The sequence below is a fragment of the Scophthalmus maximus genome, chromosome 8, assembly GCF_022379125.1.
Source record: "Scophthalmus maximus strain ysfricsl-2021 chromosome 8, ASM2237912v1, whole genome shotgun sequence".
Taxonomy (NCBI): Eukaryota; Metazoa; Chordata; class Actinopteri; order Pleuronectiformes; family Scophthalmidae; genus Scophthalmus; species Scophthalmus maximus.
In genome coordinates, this window is record NC_061522.1 from 20,659,490 (window position 1) to 20,677,455 (window position 17,966).

Genomic DNA, 17,966 nt, shown 5'->3' on the forward strand with positions numbered 1-17,966 from the left:
CATTCATAAATGGCCGCTTATAACATTTAGAACTGCCTTATTACTCCACAGGCAGAAAAAAAGCAATCCCAAAGTTGATTAGCCTCTTACTTTTACGAAATGACTTCTGAAACATTAATAAAGCTTTTATATAGGATGCTGTGTATTGTTGTTCACATGGGATTTGACGTAACGAATGACTCACCGGTGTCTGAGGAGGAGGAGGAGGAGGAGGGAAACGAGAGGGAGGCGGGGCCTCAGCTGTTTACATTCACCAGCCAATCACATGCGCCGCGGCCGTGCCGCGTTTCCTGGAGGAGCTTGGCGTCATGTGTGCGAGAATTTATGAGAACACGAGCGGCGACTTTAGACCCGGCGACCAAATGAACTCAGCCAGGTTTGTGGCCGCGGTGCGGAGAAGATGCCCTCAGGCCGTCACACGACACCCGCTGCTGCCGCCGCCGGGGTCCTCCTCCATGGTGAGCGCTTCATGGTGCCTGAGCGTTTCTGAACCTCCTGTTCGTCTTCCTACGCGTTACCTTCACCGGCGCATCGCAGTAGTTTCACGATGCCGAGTCACGATGGGAGGTTTGCTTTTGTACAAAGTTTTAAGTTTTGTTTGACTTTTCTGTACAAAGAATAAAAGAGCCTGCCACACCCTCCTCCTCCTCCATTCACCTTTGACCCCCCATGTCAGACATCTTGTTTATGTTCACCGTGTGGCGTCCAATGGACTCTTTTTTGTGTCCTTCAATCAGCAGCGGACTTTCTTGCGTGTCCCTCTCCGTGAACGTTGCAGTCGGATCTTTACGTACAAACTGCCTGCTCACAGTTTGCTCCTGTCACTCACCGTGTCACTCACTGTGTGTCCAGGTGCAGCGCTGGCCCCTGTCCACAGGGCCTGTGCCCGCAGCCCGTCTGCCCTGCCGGGTGAAGTTGTCTGCTGGGAAACGCTACGCCTGGTGCGCCTGTGGACACAGCAAGAAACAGGTGAGGGGGTTTCAGGTGGAGCGGGATGCCAGTCACGCCTCATCTACCTGACCGTCCACGTCCAGTTTACTTCGGGGCCCGTTTGAACGCTGCCGAGGGGCAGATTGCATGTGGAGACTTGAATTTCGTCCCGTGAACATGTAGAAACAGGTCTAGGCAGATGGCCGCCTACCCCGAGTCTGGCTCTGTTGGAGGTGTTTCGGTTTTTGTTCTCCACTGTCGCCAAGTGTTTGCACACTGTGGCAACTGTTGGGTAAAGGTCTCCACCTTACTCTGTGAAGGGCCTTGAGATAATGTGTGTCGTGCTTTGGCCCACCATACATCACATCTTTGTGAACACACACGAGATGTTAGCCAACTCAGAAATTAACTATAGAAAACTTGCCATGGAGCAAAATGATTTGCTTGAATGTCAGACGGTGCTGGACGCAAGCGTAACAGACTGTATACGTCTGCTGCGTTTGATGATGTCTGATTTTTGGTACTGGTAACCTATAAAGCTCACTGTTAACATTGATTTGGATGAAGACATCCCCTCAAATATTTCTTTATAGTCTAGATAATTAGTCAAGAGGACCAATACCCCATTACGTTTACTGGGAGATTTCAAACTACAGGTATGATATGATATTGCAGGAGACGGTGCTTAGCTCTGGTGGACAAAGGTGCAGTTTAAATTTGTTCATAAATTATTGACTGGATTTAGGATAATAGATTGGTTCAAATCTTGAAAAACGGTTTGATGGAAAACAACAAAAAAATGGATTCTGGAATTGAATTACATCACAAAATCCAATCTTGGTTTTAATCTGGATCCAAAGTCAAAATGTAATGTTTGTTTGATATTGACAGCTATTTGGATGATCATTGTAGGGGGACTGTTGATAATACTTTGAAATTGGTCAAATATACATTTTTATTGTAGAGTGTATATATGCGCTTATTTATATTTTGACTTCTTTTTACCATTGCAGTGATAAAGTAAACAAGTAGAAATTTGGCTTTTAGTACAGTGAGGTTACACAAAAAGATTTTGTCCCCCTAAAATGATCCTCCAAATAGCTGTCAATATCAAACAAACATTATTAGCTTTAACTTACAGTTATCACTTTATATTTATTACAATCATGTAGTTAAAAAAATATATTTATTGTCCCTTATTAAATATCCAGTCAGTCACTCATTCATCCTGAACGTCTTTAATGAGAAACAGAATGAGTAAAAACACAGATTCTACTCGTCTGCAGAAGAACAAATCTCTCTCACAAAACTACAGCAAAACATGAGCCAGACTTCAGATCCAGCTCCTAATATCATAGCTTCTAACTGTTTGTGTCTTCACAAAGGGAGTAGAACTCTGAATATTCTTCAATTTTCAATTACTCGACATTGGGGATTTGGATTTGAAACACATGGTCAAAATATCCATTATGAATCTCAATAATTTGTAATTCTTTTTAAAAGAAAATATTTTTTGTTGGTCAGATGAGAGGACTGACTGTTTAAAAGACCTTTAAATGGAAAGGGGTATTTGTATTGTTTTCTGTTTCTTTAAATAGATGCACTTGGGTGACTCCACTGGCTATTCTACCTGTTGTTGTTGTTGTTGTTAACATACCTATTAACCGTTAGTGTGATATGTAGTTCCAGTGAAAGCACTATTAATCTGGATTTAGTAATCTTGAAAAGTTTGTATCTGGATCAGGGTGATCCAATCCAATGCTGCTTTGACAACATTGGATTGGAAAAGTAAAGTAAACCGTGAACCTGGATGGCAAAACATAGGATTTCCAAATCCTGATCATTTTGATCCAGATTTAATCCAGAATACAGATTTACCTGTGGTATTAATGTTATGCTGATGAAGATGGGAAGACCTTGGCTGCTGCTTTTTTTAGGGTCCTAAAATGGCTGTGTTTCACATCTGTGAAGTGATCTGAAGGTACAGTCTGTGTATCACCCCCTTTTTTCTTTCTCTCTCCGTAAGCCTTTCTGCGATGGAGCTCACAGGACGGCAGCACCCAGCTTCTCCCCTCTACGCTTCACCCCTGATAAAGACCGGACGGTCATGCTGTGTGCCTGCAAGCAAACGAAAAACGCACCGTACTGTGACGGCTCACACTTCAAGGTCATCTTACAGGATTTAGTGAAGCGCATGAAAGGTGTCTTCAAATGAACAACACTCAACCCATCTGTTCTGGTGAAAGAAGATAACCGGAAGAAATCTGATCTTTGTCTTGTCTCAATGGGATCATGTTATTCATTAAGGTCTCCAGGTAAAAGTCATTATTGTTGATGTTATATATATTGTTGGGAAAATGTGACTGTGAACAGACATCTCCCACTGATTAATCATCTTCTTCTTGTCTGAACACATTACATTGTTTATGTTAGTGTTTGTCAGTTACAAAGCTATTGGTGCTGAAGCTGGAACAGGAACACTGAGGTCATCAGTCCAAGTTGCCTCCTCACAGCATCTTTTTTTAGCCTCCTTTTTTCCTGACACTTCATATTTATGTTAATCAGGTATTGAAGTGTAGTTTCTTGAATTAATTTTTTTAATTTTTTATATATTTTCACTGTATTTCCATAATGTCAGGTGTGAAATTGACAGTAGGCGCAACAGAAAGATCTCAGACGTCATTCTGTTTACAGGCTGTGGGTATGAAGGGATTACTCTCATATGAATTATATAAATGAAATGTACCTTTTGGATTTTTGTGTCTGGTTTCTGTGTGGTCAAAAATCAGCTGCACCCATATCACTGAGGGAAATATGTTGACTTAGGGTAACAGCGATAACCGCCGCATAATCTGCTTTTTCCAGTTTTGTGGTTGCAGGGGAAGAAAACTTCCCACTAAATATACTGCGGGCATTACATGAATTATCTTATGTAAGTATTAGCACTGAATAGTGGGTCCATAACATCTGTGTCTTCAGTATGTGCTACAACCCTGGTAGGATAGATAGATCAATAGGAAATTCCAGAAATCTATCTTTCTAATACTTAATACTCCTGTAGACTAACTTATATTACTTATTTTTCATTGTGATTTTGGCACAGCCTGCCTGAGGAGATAAGGCTGGCAGAGTCTGTGCCTTCTTTTAAGTCACTTTTAAAAACCCATTTCTATAGCCTTGCTTTTATGTGATGTCGTCTTTTTATATTGTCTTTCTATATCTTTTTTTTATTGACCGTATAATTGTTGGAATGCAGATTTTAATTGTCTGTGATTTATATGTTTTTGTGAAAGGACTTTGTGAAGTTACTTCTAAAAGGTGCTATATAAATAAAATTATTATTATTATCATTATTATTATTGTATTGCTATTTATTTCTCCCATGGGGATCAATATCAGATTATCTTATCTGTTCTGCTCATTCATCTCGGCCAATCACTCCCAAGACGTAGGCCCTCATCTGCCTCCTTATTGGCCCAACTGCGGACACGTGATTCTTCAGGAAGTGATCTGATTATTTATTTGTTTCCTCTCTTTCCTCTGTCTGAGCTGACAGGCAGCGACAACGTGCTCCATCTCTCGGTGTCGGTGGGAAGTTGTTGCCCCTCGGTTTCATCTGAGCTCCTTATTCTCTCCCGTTTCTCAGACTTGTCCCGCCTCTTTTGCCGAGTCTCACCAGCAGCAGCTGCCCTCATGTTAAAGTTCGCCGTCCCCGGAAACATGAACACGTTGGCGACCAGGTTCGACCTCAAGTGGATGAGTTTCACCTTGAGGCAACCTCGGCTACCAGCTGCGACAGCTCCCAGGGTAAATATAGTCGTCATGATGTTAGCCATGTCTTTAGAAATGCTTCTGAAATGACTGCGTTGTGGGATTCTATCTCGTTGTTGTTGTTGTGTTAAATACGTCGACTTGTGTCCACGTGTTTACAAGAGGTTGTGTATGCCTGCCCAACATTTCAGACAGACGTGTACTCAATTTTTTTTAAAAGGCTTTCTACTTCTAACATACTGACGGTAGGTTAATGTCTAACACGGACAGTGGAGCCCCCTACAGTACAGTATGAAACTACAGTCCCTGCACTGCCACACACACGAGGGTGTTTACTGCCATCATATTCTAATGTGACATGTGACTGTGAACTTTATTGACACAACAACCCTACAGCAGCAGCAGCAGCTTTGATGGGCCTTTTTCACCTGTGCCATTGTAGAAAAAGTGCACGTGTTACCAATATCGTTAGTCTCTGGTCTGTCCCAACGAGGCAGCGAGCACGGGACCAGAGCACTCAAACTAAACCAAGTGTTTAAGAATGCCCTCTGCCATCATCACAGACCCTTTTCTTCTTCACAGCAGCAGCCATTTGGACATTAAACTGTAGTCAAACACAGGTGTTACTCATGACGTTTACGGCGATTCTGCTCCAGTTAGGTACAGAGCCGTCTTCCTGAATCAGCATCCACTCCATCAATTATTCCATTTCAACTACCACCTGTTTTTACCTGCTGTTTCATGTCAAATATGGGCTGTGTGGTGAAAAAAAGTCCATTACTTATAGTATTTAACTGTATTTTTCTGAATGTTGCATTTCTAAAGTCCTTCCTCGAAAAAGGCCCATCTTCTAAGGACACAGAGTTTTGTCGAGCAGAAAAATTCTCAACCCTTCTTGACCTAGAAATGAGGTCTGATGAGAGGAAATATTAACCACCACCCGAATGAGTTGACGGGGCCTTTTTTATTAAAAGAAGAAGAAGCCCAGATCACCAACACTGGTGCCTTCACTTGTCCTAGTTGATTGGATTTTGCTCAGGTTAATGTTGGACGAAGCTGCCTGGATTAACCAAACTTCATGACCTAATAGACCTTTTATTTATACATTTTACAGCAGACACTTGTCATAAGGGGAAAGGCACGGGTTTGAGGCATTGAGGTCTTAATATTAACCCTTACTAAACATTCAAGGCACATAAGGATACATTAAACAAGAGTGTCAAATAATAACAAAATGAATAATATGCAAAATAAAGAGATGATAAAATAATATAATGACAAATAGATTTAGGAAAAGCACAGGTGAAACAGTTTTCATTATCATTGGCTCCGTTACATTAATTGTCTGAGTGAGCATATATTATTTGGACCCCGACCAATATGGGTTTTATGGGCCAATAGTGATATTAGGGAGCATAATATTTGGTATATCAACCGATACATATATATTTTAGAAAAATTAAAATTGGCTAGGATGCTTAAGATATTCTTGTAAAAATCCATATGACAAAGAAATGTAATTGAGATTTGATATTTTGCAGTTCAACCATAAACTTTATTATGAATAACAAATTAAAAAGAGAACACAAATACAACCAAATATGTAGAATTGAATAATTGATATTTTTTATGTAATTTTAAATGAACATCTTTTCTGCATTGCTCATTCTGTAAAATAAAAGTTTTCGTTTCGGCATTACCGATATGTCTGTGAAAGGCTTATATTGGCCAATAATATCGGCCGGCCAATATATCAGTCGGGCTTTGATATTAACTGCACATGCAATTTTCCTGATGTGACCTGAAAATGTCTAATTTGGAAAGAGTTCTGTATCTTAAAGATGCAAGTTGTAAACTTTACCTGTGATTCAGGGAGATGTCAATCACGTAAGCAGCCTGTCGACACTCAAACAGTCCTGAGAGCAGAGCTCGGAAACATTTTGTGAAGGCTTACCATGCTGTAAACTACCATTATCAAACTTTGACCATTACTCAGACTGTTTTGATAATTTAGTACATTTTACAGTTAATATGTACTATATTTTAATTTTGGTAAGTTTAAAACAATGCCGTACTTTTTTAATTCTAAGGTATTGCCTACACATATTTAAAGAGGCTGAGCTCATGTAGTAATGTCCACAGGTGCAGTTCTCCAGCCTCCCTCCAGAACCTGTGATCCCCTCGAAGAAGCCTTTCAAAGTGGAGCTCGTTGGTGGAAAGCGTTACTCATGGTGCACCTGTGGCCACAGTAGGAAACAGGTAAAACTGTCCTTAATGTCATCTGTTAAAGTACACAAAAGCAATCCATAACCATATATATATATTCTTTGTTCACATCTTTATATTACAGCCTTTCTGTGACGGAGCCCACAAGTTGAAAGCCCCAGGCCTGTCACCGCTACGTTTTGTCCCAGAGAAGGACTCTTCAGTTTGGTTGTGTGGATGCAAATACACGAACAACCCACCTCACTGCGATGGCACGCACAAGCAGGACTTCATTGTGTCTGCCACACTACATGAGCAAACTGACTCGTAAAACAAGCAGTATCATTGCAATTATTGCTGTGCCGTCAAGTGTGTGGTGGAGGGAGCGCTGTGTATAGTACTGCGTGTGTGTGTAAATGGGTGAATGTGACTTGTAGTCTAAAGTGCTTTGAGTGGGTCAATACGACTAGAAAAGCTCTATACATATATATATATACATTTACCATTTTTTGGGGGGGGGGATCAGTGCAATAAATGAAGCAACACACATGACATGATCAACCATGCCATGTCTGAATATTGTCAGTGGGATGTATTCTGGAAATATTTTTTTAAAGACCTAGGGAATGGTGTTATTGGAGAAACTGTAAATGTAGACGTTTAACACTAACGTGTGAATGAAGCGATGTATAAATTAATCCCATAGACAGTGAGAAATCCATGGCTCCTACACTCTTCTCAGATAAAGCTTTAACATCTGATTCATGGAATGCCATAGGTTTCTCTTTTAACCTTTGGGATATGTTATTTATGCTTGTCTTTTTTTTACATTAAATGTACAGTAAATACACTGAACTGTTAGGTAGACCTACTAGTAAATAATTGACTATCAGATCCACAAATAAAGGCTTCTCTTTGTAATCTGAAGTTTTCGCTGACATTGTTAGAGGGGTGTTGACTCCACCCTTAAACTTTTTTAAGGATCAGTTTTCATTGGGTGTTGGAATGAAAGCATGTAATGAGCACTCTCTCATTTGAAAGGTTAACATGCACATCATGTTGAAATTCAAAGTAGTCACTACATCTGGTTGCATTTCATCTATCTTCATTTCTGGACTAAGCTTCTCTGGAACCTGTTTGAATCATTTCATACACTTGAGTCCCAAAAGACTGATAAGTGATCAGAGACTCCTCAAATGCCTAATGGATACTGAAAATGTGATATTATGTAGTCATGTAGATATGTGTAATGTGCCTAAACTTGGTCCTGGCTCTTTTGGACCCATAGAGAAGACACTGTTTATTGTCCACCAGACAAACAGATTTTTAAGAGCTACTAAGGCAGATATCAAAGTATTGTAATGAGTTCAGATTCTGTCCAGAATATTTTGTCTCACTATTCAGATATTGTGAATATATGAATGTATAAGTAAATGTTAAAATTATTTAACTTGCAAAGTTGTTCTTCAATCTACAACAGAACTACCCAATATCTGATAACTGATGAAATAGTTTTAAATATTTGATGTTATTTGTTCCTTGCTTTTCCCCCCAACGTACAGAGCACAAGCTGCAAAAAAATCAATCAGGGAATCATAAACAGGACAGTCAGGACAGATAAAAACCTAGTAAGTAAACATTTTATTGACCTAAAACATGCACATATGGCTGATAGAAAAAGTATCAGTTTGTTGAACAGAAACAAAAGGAATGTTGAAAACGATGGATCTACGACAGACGTGGCCAAATGTTCAAATCCCTTTTGAGTTCTGCGAGTGCCATGAGAGGGAACATGGTCTTCTGACAGACATCTGCTTGCAAGCACAGTAGTGCTTGGACTTCTGCAAATATATAAACGCTTCTCCTGTTGGAAAATACTTGATGGTTTGGATTGTGATCAGACCATAACAAAGTGCATCAGCAGTTTAATGTAATGTGGGCGTGTTGCCTGATGAGCGTTGCTTTTACTGGACATTTACACAGCAGTTATTAACATGACTGTTCAAAAGGCAAGGATTCGCTTCTTTTTTGTTGTATTCTTTACATCCAACCTCGGCAGTGAAGTGCACTGCAATGCTTTCCGGCATTTTGTCACATGTTCTATTGAAGCCAAACCAATGTTGAAAGAACAATGGAAATGAAACAGACCCACTGCATATACAATACAAAACGATTACAATATCTTGTATAAAAGATAAGTTTATACATATGTATGCACACATGCTCACATTTGATACATACTGTACAGTTTGTATGTGTGCACTGTTCTAGTCTAACACACATAAACACACACACACACATACACACGCACACATACATACAAGTGTCTATTTGGCTGCACTTTCAGTCTTTCCTGTTGAAAGGCGAAAACAGTAATCTGGCCCCCATTTGTCCAGAATGAGAACCCAAGCTCCTCATTTTGCTCTGAAGAGAAAGAAGGGAGCAATTCCAACACTGTCCTCCCTGCTGCCCGGCCGCCACGTTAGGTCGCCGGGGGCAAACCACTTTTGTCGCCTCCCCTCGTCTCCTCTTTGCCCGCTCCGGAGCTCGTGCCGTTGACAGTCACCTTGCGAGTGGCGGCGCCCTGTTTGGAGGCGACAGTGTGTCGCTGAGTGTTGTTGGGCACAGTGGTACCGTTGGAGCTTTGGATGGAAGGAGAGGGGTTGTGGGAGGAGGGGCTGGACTGCGAGGAGGCCCGTGGCGGCTGGGCCGCTGCAGGACTGTGGACTTTGTCGCTCTGGGAGTCGCTCTCGGACGTTGGGCTGGTGTTGACGCCGTCAGAGTGGCCCTGAGCCGCAGACTGGGACGGCCTCCTGCGCTTCCTCGTGGGTTTGACCAGATACTGCAGGGGGATGGGTCCAGTCTGCACAGAGGAACACACACCCTTGTTACTGTCCACAGATCTATTGTTAATCCTAAGGAGGATAACACAACCTATATTTTTCTTATTGATTATTTATGATTTGAATACAACAAGTATTGCCTGTGAAGCCAACGCCTGGTACATCCTATTCCTTCTGTGCCATACAGCTGCATTGTTACTATGAGCCACACCGTCAGGCTGGATGACATGCTCCTTCGTTACCGTGAACACACAATAGTTTGTTTTGACTCAGTCCCACACACACCATCCCACTGCCAGCAATCCAGCACCAAATGTGTATTCATCCACTAATTAAATAGTCCCCTACACACGCCCTCTTTACCCGTTTGAGTAAGGTTTGCTATGTTATTATATGTTATGCCCCAAGTTCTTAAACACATCTAGATGTAAATACCTGGGAATACAAGCTGAAATTCTGAACTCTTGTCCCATCTTCATCTTTTGAACTTTAACCTTTAGGTCTCTTAAACTGACCTTGCCTTTCCAATACTTTGGGGGAGGGGGACTGTATACAAGATTAAAAAAATTATGATAGCAGCCAAAAACTATTTTCTATGCAACAATAAAGTAATAGTGCCCTGAGCAGAGAATTCCGCCCTCCGTGACCTGAGTCATCCCGTCCAGTTCATGTTGGTGCATGTGAGCGAGTCCCTCTAGTGTGAAACTGTTGGCTCTCCCCACACGTATCAAGCCAGATTGCAGAGTTCATATACAGCGTCCTGGCAAAATTGTCCTTACAGAATTTTCTCCACCAAAAAAAGCCACTGGACACAACCCACCTGCCCGAGTCGGCCTTTAATACATTTTATTAAGAAAACACATACCGACTAAAGTGTCTCACACGGAGGCTCAGACACTGACAGGACCACCAACCCATAGACGAGACACAACGGATACAATGTACCAGTCTGCATGACAGCTAGTCGGATAGTTTGTTTTTTTGTTAGCTTTCCTGTCCACAGGGAAACTTTATTCAGTTGGGCTTCAGGTTGTGTGTTTGGGGGCCACTTTCACTGGGATTCACAAAACTTTGCTGAGAGGCATTTCCCACTGGTGCAGCAATATGAATTATAAACATATCTAGAATAGGAAACTAGACAATAACCAAAAGGGTGTCAACACAACGTCAATATGATCTAGGACCATGCTGGTGATTTTTGTTGATTTAGCTCATTGATACAAATTGATTTTTAGAGCATCTTCCTTTTTCTTCACAGGAATGGGTAACATGAACATCTCACATTTACGTGATATGTATATAAGCGTGCACGTTTAAGAAAATGGTCAGAAAACCGAGAGCCGTCACTCACTCGTCTCCACTCGTAGAAGTAGGCAATATCCATTAGTGTGTAGTAGTCCTTCAAGGGCTCGTCCCCGTACAGCACCTCCACCTGGAACAGACAGTCGCACCATTCAAAGGTTGTTGATGTTATCCGAAGAAAACGGCAAAGTTCACAGTTTATATTTAATATACAAGTAAGACACGCTGCAACTCAGCCAGCTGAAGCACATACCTGCCGTTTAAATAACTGAACATAAATTAAAGTTTGGACCAGTATAGACTTTTCCAAGGCTAATTCGAGTACTTTTAAAGTGACACGTTGCAACCATTATTCACCGCCAACGCAACCCAATAATATTGCTGCTTACAACTTAGAAAAGTATATAGACATTTTGATACTAATAAAAATCAGCTTTTACAACAGACTGACTCAATACGCTCGAGATTTTACAGATTCCGACTTCATCAGTATAGGGGATACTAACTGGCTGAATCCCAGCTGTGCTTAAATATTGGGCCACTACTGGCAGAGTCCCGGGCCTGGTTCCAGACTCAACGACGTTACACAGCAGCATCATTTACTTCTGAATAAGAGGCTTTCTGTCAGCTGTGTTTCTGAAAAGCTTAAAAACGCCACACTAAGGGCTTTGTGTCCCGAACTGAAGCTCATTACTACTGCTGTGCTCGTAAACTGAAGAGTAAATCATCAATTGAACACAACACTTATTCTGTAGATTACATGGCACCTTGTGTGGTTTGGATGAAGGAGCATTATGAAAGGGGGCAAAACACATCGTGCAGCACTGCGAGACGAACCGGAGCTGGTTCTATTTATGTCAAAGTTTTCCCACCAGTGAAAATCGCAGCTCACTTCGACATCAAGCAATCCCACTTGCACTTGAACGCAGCATTTACAATGCTTCTGATGCATGGAAAACGTTCTGCTTGTGTTCAGTTTATAAGAAATCATATTTTAGAATGAGAGAAAAACCAGTTCAGGGTTAAAATTATAGTGATCTGCCTTTGGGCTGTTCACAATATCAGATTCTCACTTAACTGAGCTTCAGTTCTTGAATGGTAGCATATAAGGAAAAAGGTGGGTAGCTATACACTTTCAATGCAACTCTATTTCAGTCAATCAAGCGAATTATATATGAGGTTTATATTGTTCATTTAGATTTGGTTTCAGTTGTTAGCCACTATAGATACAGAACAACTTCAGTACTGTAGCTAATTTGGGCTATTAAACCACAGAGCAGAAGGCTATCTAGGAGTTTAGATTTAATCAATGCAATCAGACTCTTTTTGAAACTATGAATTTTGACACATTTTACGATTCTGAGCACATTCTGTATGATTTGGACCTCTGTTAGACATCATGTTGCACTTAAAGCTCACAGATCAGAGTGCTGACGTCACAAAAGAATCTTACCCAGTGTGGTCCACCACAGCAGAAGTGGGTTTGACAGGTGCGATTGAGTTACTTTAAGAGTTAAAAGTCATTTGACCCAATGTATTTCACATTATCTGACCCCTGTGGTTTGCTACAGAGTCAATGAAGCAGGAGTTGTTTAGTATGGGTGCGCTGCGTCCAATTACCCGATAGTTGTTGGGAATGTCCATCTTGCTCCGGAGGAACTTTGCTAAGTGCATGACGGACATGGCTGCCGGGCACTGCAGGAAGCGTTTACCGTTGGACTGAGAACAAAGAGGAGAGGAGATGAGAGAGAAGACACATTAATCCAGAAGAAAACCACATCAAACAGGTGGTTTGTGTGTGTGTGTGTGAGTGTGTGTGTGCGTGCGTGTGTGTGTGTGTGTGCGTGCGTGTGTGTAGGCTTTAACTAATGCGTCACTCAACTCTGCAAATGACACCTTCTTACCTTGTCTCCTTCCATCTCTGAACGCTGCTTCTCATTGGTTCTGCAGAAACATATCAAAGATGCAAAAAAAAAAAAAAATCAGATTCAGTGAGATGTACGGTAGGTTTGACTAGAACCTCTGTGACTTGTTTTCTGTTTACTGACTCCTACATGCATATTGACTCAATGCTCTGCTTGGTGCGTGACTAGATCATTTTGTGTCACCGTTTTTAAACCTGTCTCAGCAGCAACCTTCCTGTAAAACCTTCAGATTTCAGACCTCAGTGGGTTTTTTTGGTTTGTTTTGGGGTTGCTGTTTTTAGTAAAAATGAGAAATGAGCGACTCACTTGTTCCTCTCATAGAACTGTATGGACAGACTGATGATTTCATCCTCCGCTATGTTAAACGTCTCCACCACTTCCCCTGGCTCCAGCACGCGATTCTCCGCGTAGAAGTCTCGCCTCCGTTTCATCTCATCTGGTTTCACAGAGAAACGCATCGTCACGTGAAATGCCTGGCTGACTCCACCAAGTGAACTGGCCTTCGAGGTGACTTGTCGCCTTAAGCCTCAAGAAACAGTGTCTTACCTTTGAATAGCCCCGGAACAAGCTTATATACGATATCTTGCAGAGTTTTGTCCGCTCTGGAAAAAAAGATGAGGAAAGGTTGACTATATTAGCGAGATGATGCACATGGCATTCGGTAGTGTTTTTCTTTAAAACGTATGCAAAGCATTCTTGGCTACCTGATGCTGAGCTGCGGACATGTCTTGTGGACCTGGACGTCACATCGAGGACAGAACTTGTTTGTCTCCAGGAAGGCAACGATGCATGTTTTACAAACTGCAGCGGGAGAAAGGAAGAAGACAGATGCTAGAGCATGGTTCTATAATCAGTACACGTGACGTGTGGACGCGTGTCAGTCTCTCAGCCGTCAAATCGAACATGTATTATTACAGTTCGTTGAATTTCAAGTGTTTATGATCCCAGAGAGCTAAGTAATATAACCCAATCGATACATCACCTGCCGCCACGGTTACGACAAAGTTGAATCAACGCCTCAAACGCAGCTAGGCCTGTCACCATAAGCACTTTTTTGTTGCACGATATATTCTCCCAAAAATGATTGCGATAAACAACATAATCATTTTTTTACACTGAATCGTGTGAGCTTGCAGTTCATGCCTATCTGTCGTTGCACGTGCAAGTCCCACACGATTTGTGTTGCTGCTGAGAGAAATGTCATCAAAAGTTTAGACTTGCGTTTAGGCCCGGACCAAAAAAAATAAGCAATTAGAAAAGATGGTTCCTTTAGAAAAAACACTAAGAAATCCAGATTTTCTGACATTTCATAAACCAAACCAGTGATTGATTAATCATACGACGATGAGAACAGACGACAGGACGGGAGAGGCGAGACTTTGCCGGACTGTTGTTGATTGTTCATTCATATGTCAGCACACACGCATGTCGACGCAATGGCTGTTATTGAGGTCCATGAAAGTTATTGAGTGAATATTTATGCTTTTGTACGATAAGGCCACAACGTGTATTATCATGACAGGCCTAAGCGCAGCATCCAACAAAACAAACGTACACGTTGGTTCACGTGTGCATTACATTATTATTATCGCATGCACACAAACGTGGCCTGGAGTGGATTTCCTCTGAGTCTGATATTTAGGTCCCAAAAAATACATATCCACTCTAAGGTGGGGTCACAGTGGTGGGTCACACTCACTTCCCACAGGAGGTCTGCTCACTCAACATGCACAACTCTGTCATGTCCGTGCTGAAGCCTCACCGGGGTCAACAGTGGTGGGGGGGACCTGTCTTCATGCATGAAATGTAATGTGATGTAATGTGATGCTTCGACGAGTGGGACTTACAGGAGTGCAGGCACTCTACGATGGTCGTGGCATCGATCAAGTAACCCGCGCACAGCGGGCATGTGAGGTGCGAGTTCAGATCCGTGATCTTAATCCGGTTGGGCTGCATTTTCTCCATCTGGGCAGATCTGCAGGGGGAAGCACACGACAAACATGAGAGCTGGGCCGCACGGGGGTCTGTGTGCGTGCGCGTTCGCATGCTTGTCGGGACCCTATGCGGCTCTCTCCCGGGGGGCCGCCCGAGCCCCCGGAGCCGCTCGCCAGGCGACGTCTGCGGCTCGTCCTTGGGACAGGCGGGTTGCGCCACCACAACAAAGAGAGGCTGCGGGCCCGAGCGGAGCAACTCCGCTGACATGTTGCGGCGACGGACAACGCGTCGCGGAGCAGGAGCCGCGCGGCTACACGCAGCCTGTGCGGCGGCGGCGGCGGCGGCGCACGACAGCCGACTGCTTGAGTCGCCCCTGCGTGGCCTGGTCCCGCGCCCCGGCTCCGCTCCTCGACTAGCGGAGCAACAAAGAGCGAGTCCGGTTCGCCGGCCGACCGAGCCGCCGCGCGCGCGCCGGGGCGAGGAGCGGCGGCGGCGGCGGCAGCAGCAGCGCCGAGGGGGAGCGAGGAGCCGCGGGGGGAGACGGGGAGCGGGGGGGCGGCGGGGGGGGGAGGTCGGGTGAAAATCACAGTGGTACACAAAGCAGCCATCTTAAATTCACTGACAGGGCTGCATCGGGAGGCGAACAAGGGAGACTCAAAATGTGACACCGTTTCCCTCCGTGCTCGCCGAGCGGCGCGGTGTGCGCCCGCCGAGGCGCTCGCCGCCGCCGCCGCCGCCGCGGGCGCCGCGTCGTGCCTACCTGCTCGGACATAGAAGCTCCCCGCTGCTGCCCCAACCGGGATCCAGGTGAAAAAAAATATATCTGGACTCGGGCAGAGAATTTGCAGCAGCGCCAGAAAATGGCTTTTTTTTTCTCTCTCTCTCTCTCTCTCTCTCTCTCTCCCAGCACCGTCAGAGGACCGCCCATTTTGGATCACGTGACATTTATTTTGTCGCCTCGCTCACGGGGCATTCTAGGGGATCCGCCGAGCCGAGCCGAGCCTTCCGCAGGGCCCTCGCGCGTCTCCTCTCCGCGCGTCGGACCTCACCTTTGTTTGGTTCGTTTCTTCCGGTCGCCCTTCTGCCGCCTCGTCCTCTGTCCGTCCGCGTCTGACGGAGGAGGCTCGTGTTGCGAGAGCATCGCCGACAGAGAGAGAGAGAGAGAGAGGGAGAGAGAGAGAGGGAGAGAGAGAGAGAGAGAGGGAGGGAGGGAGAGAGAGAGAGAGAGAGAGAGAGAGAGAGAGAGGCAGAGAGAGGCAGAGAGAGAGAGAGGGAGGGAGGGAGGGAGAGAGAGAGAGAGAGAGAGGCCCTGCAGGCCTCGCGTCTGACGACTGGCCCACGAGCTGCACAGCGACGAGTCCTGGCCCGTTCATGAATTATTTATGGGGGGGGGGGGTAAAAAGAGGAGGAAAAAATAAACAACAACAACAACAAAATCACTGAAATGGGTGAGAAATAACAAATAAACCCAATGGGAGTACATTTTTTAAAAAAAACAAACAAATGATTTACAATTTTTGAAAAAAGGCCAAGAGTTATGAATGTCCGATCAAATAAAGTGACAGTGTCAATTCATTTTCATAAAATAAAGGAAACCGAACTGAGTTTTGGGGATTCTTATGACAATCCATAGAAAATACATGTCTAAAAGGATTTTCATTTGAATCATGTTTCAAGTGAGTGTTGGATTAGAAAAATCTCCTTGTCCAGGTCCCTGCTCAGATTTACAGTAGAATATAATGACTGCAGTGCTTCTGTTGTAAGTGTATAGGCTAAATAAAGACACTAATCATACGGTGAAACAATGAGAAGTCAGAGGTTCCCTTATAGGTGCTAGGCCGAGATCTCCAAACTCTTTCATTCATACCACAGTGAGAGCACTGCAAAATAATGAACACTGAGGACCACAGATTACACTGACTTCCATATTTTGGACCAAAATCAACATATGATGAGAGCTTGCTACGATGTCCTTATTAAAAAAAAAACAGACTCAGTCACAAAACTGCCGAGCATATAGAAATGTGCTGCAACTTTGTTGTCTTGACCTGAGACTAAAGAAATGTAAGACAAAATTCCATACTAATAATAATAATAATAATATTTATTTAATGGCGCCTTCCGTTGAACTCAAGTGTTGATACTGCATGGGAGAAAGACCTGCTGAGGAGGACCGCAGGGAGCGAGTGGGGTCTGAAGGAGGTCTGTGAGATCAGGAGGGGATAAATTGTGAAGAGCTTTAAATGTCAATGGCGATCCTTTGTGAAACAGAGAGCCAGTGTAGTTGTAACAGCAGGGTAGTGACGTGTCCAGTGGACTTTGAACGGGTAATAATCCATGCTGCAGAGTTCTGGATGAGTTGGAGTCGGTGGATGAGTGTGTTGGGGATACCAGCCAGCGTCGCATTGCAGTAGTCAATGTGTGATGTGACCAGAGCATTGACCATGACTTCTGTGGAGCGTTGCGTTTAAAGCAGGGTGACATCTGGAGATGTTGCTGGCAAATATATTTCTTTGATCTTGGATGGGGCGATCTTAAGGATGAAGTCTCTCTTCTTTACTATTACAATAGCTTGTATAATGTAGAGTAGTTGTACACTCATGAATACTGGGGGGGGGGGGGGGGGGGGGACTCACAAGAGACAGATTAAAATGGTCCAATTCAAAGCAGCAGAGGCAGAGACAGTCTGACTCTTGGTACTTAAAATGGGCTAGGCACTAACAAACTCTGGATCCTACACTTCCCATCGTGCAACTTGATAGCATCTGCTCATTAGACTCTCCCTGCCTGGAAAAAAAAACCCATCCCTGTCTTTCAACTCCATGTTCTCCATTTGTAAAGCAAGTTTTCTACTAATGATTGTGTCCCCTCCAAGCCCGAGCTGAGACGACCTGGATGACGCCAGATGTTCTCAGATCTGACAAGGATCCTCCAGAGCCACAGAGGATACTGTGCAACAGTTTTCACAGGCTGACTAATATTCACTATTATAATTAACAGAAGCCTTATGTAAAATCAGTGGCGTGTCGAAGTTGGTCTAATTTTGGTAATTATT

The 17,966-nt window shown here is 43.5% G+C and overlaps 3 protein-coding genes across 4 annotated transcripts; 2 read left to right on the forward strand and 1 right to left on the reverse strand.

The window, feature by feature from the left end:
- Positions 1-256: 256 nt before the first annotated feature.
- On the forward strand, positions 257-4,283 carry LOC118312060 (CDGSH iron-sulfur domain-containing protein 3, mitochondrial-like). Its single transcript, XM_035636344.2, has 3 exons — positions 257-458; positions 853-969; positions 2,957-4,283. The coding sequence occupies exons 1-3, from the start codon at positions 309-311 to the stop codon at positions 3,143-3,145; spliced, it is 456 nt and encodes a 151-aa protein (XP_035492237.2). The 5' UTR covers positions 257-308; the 3' UTR covers positions 3,146-4,283.
- A 159-nt stretch (positions 4,284-4,442) lies between these two features.
- Positions 4,443-7,827, forward strand: LOC118312061 (CDGSH iron-sulfur domain-containing protein 3, mitochondrial). The gene is made up of 3 exons (XM_035636346.1): positions 4,443-4,737; positions 6,844-6,960; positions 7,052-7,827. The coding sequence occupies exons 1-3, from the start codon at positions 4,624-4,626 to the stop codon at positions 7,235-7,237; spliced, it is 417 nt and encodes a 138-aa protein (XP_035492239.1). The 5' UTR covers positions 4,443-4,623; the 3' UTR covers positions 7,238-7,827.
- A 701-nt stretch (positions 7,828-8,528) lies between these two features.
- LOC118312058 (polycomb complex protein BMI-1-like) lies at positions 8,529-16,113 on the reverse strand. Of its 2 annotated transcripts, none has more exons than XM_035636342.2 (9): positions 15,961-16,113; positions 14,824-14,951; positions 13,681-13,777; positions 13,523-13,578; positions 13,283-13,412; positions 12,956-12,995; positions 12,672-12,770; positions 11,101-11,181; positions 8,529-9,769 (listed from the first exon to the last, which is right to left on the reverse strand). In XM_035636342.2, the coding sequence occupies exons 1-9, from the start codon at positions 16,050-16,052 to the stop codon at positions 9,389-9,391; spliced, it is 1,104 nt and encodes a 367-aa protein (XP_035492235.1). In that variant the 5' UTR covers positions 16,053-16,113; the 3' UTR covers positions 8,529-9,388. The 2 variants fall into 2 exon arrangements, with proteins under 2 accessions (XP_035492235.1, XP_047189627.1); XM_047333671.1 differs by lacking the exon at positions 15,961-16,113 and adding an exon at positions 15,672-15,867.
- Positions 16,114-17,966: the final 1,853 nt, after the last annotated feature.

Bases quoted from the DNA above. Each gene is read 5' to 3' on its own strand.
- LOC118312060 (XM_035636344.2), top strand. From the start codon at position 309: ATGTGTGCGAGAATTTATGAGAACACGAGCGGCGACTTTAGACCCGGC. The intron at 459-852 runs GTGAGCGCTTCA...CTGTGTGTCCAG, and splicing joins CGCCGGGGTCCTCCTCCATG to GTGCAGCGCTGGCCCCTGTC. The intron at 970-2,956 runs GTGAGGGGGTTT...TCTCTCCGTAAG, and splicing joins GTGGACACAGCAAGAAACAG to CCTTTCTGCGATGGAGCTCA.
- LOC118312061 (XM_035636346.1), top strand. From the start codon at position 4,624: ATGTTAAAGTTCGCCGTCCCCGGAAACATGAACACGTTGGCGACCAGG. The intron at 4,738-6,843 runs GTAAATATAGTC...TAATGTCCACAG, and splicing joins CAGCTGCGACAGCTCCCAGG to GTGCAGTTCTCCAGCCTCCC. The intron at 6,961-7,051 runs GTAAAACTGTCC...TTTATATTACAG, and splicing joins GTGGCCACAGTAGGAAACAG to CCTTTCTGTGACGGAGCCCA.
- LOC118312058 (XM_035636342.2), bottom strand. From the start codon at position 16,052: ATGCTCTCGCAACACGAGCCTCCTCCGTCAGACGCGGACGGACAGAGG. The intron at 13,778-14,823 runs GTAAGTCCCACT...CTCCCGCTGCAG, and splicing joins CGTAGAGTGCCTGCACTCCT to TTTGTAAAACATGCATCGTT. The intron at 11,182-12,671 runs GTAATTGGACGC...TGTCTGTTCCAG, and splicing joins ACATTCCCAACAACTATCGG to GTGGAGGTGCTGTACGGGGA.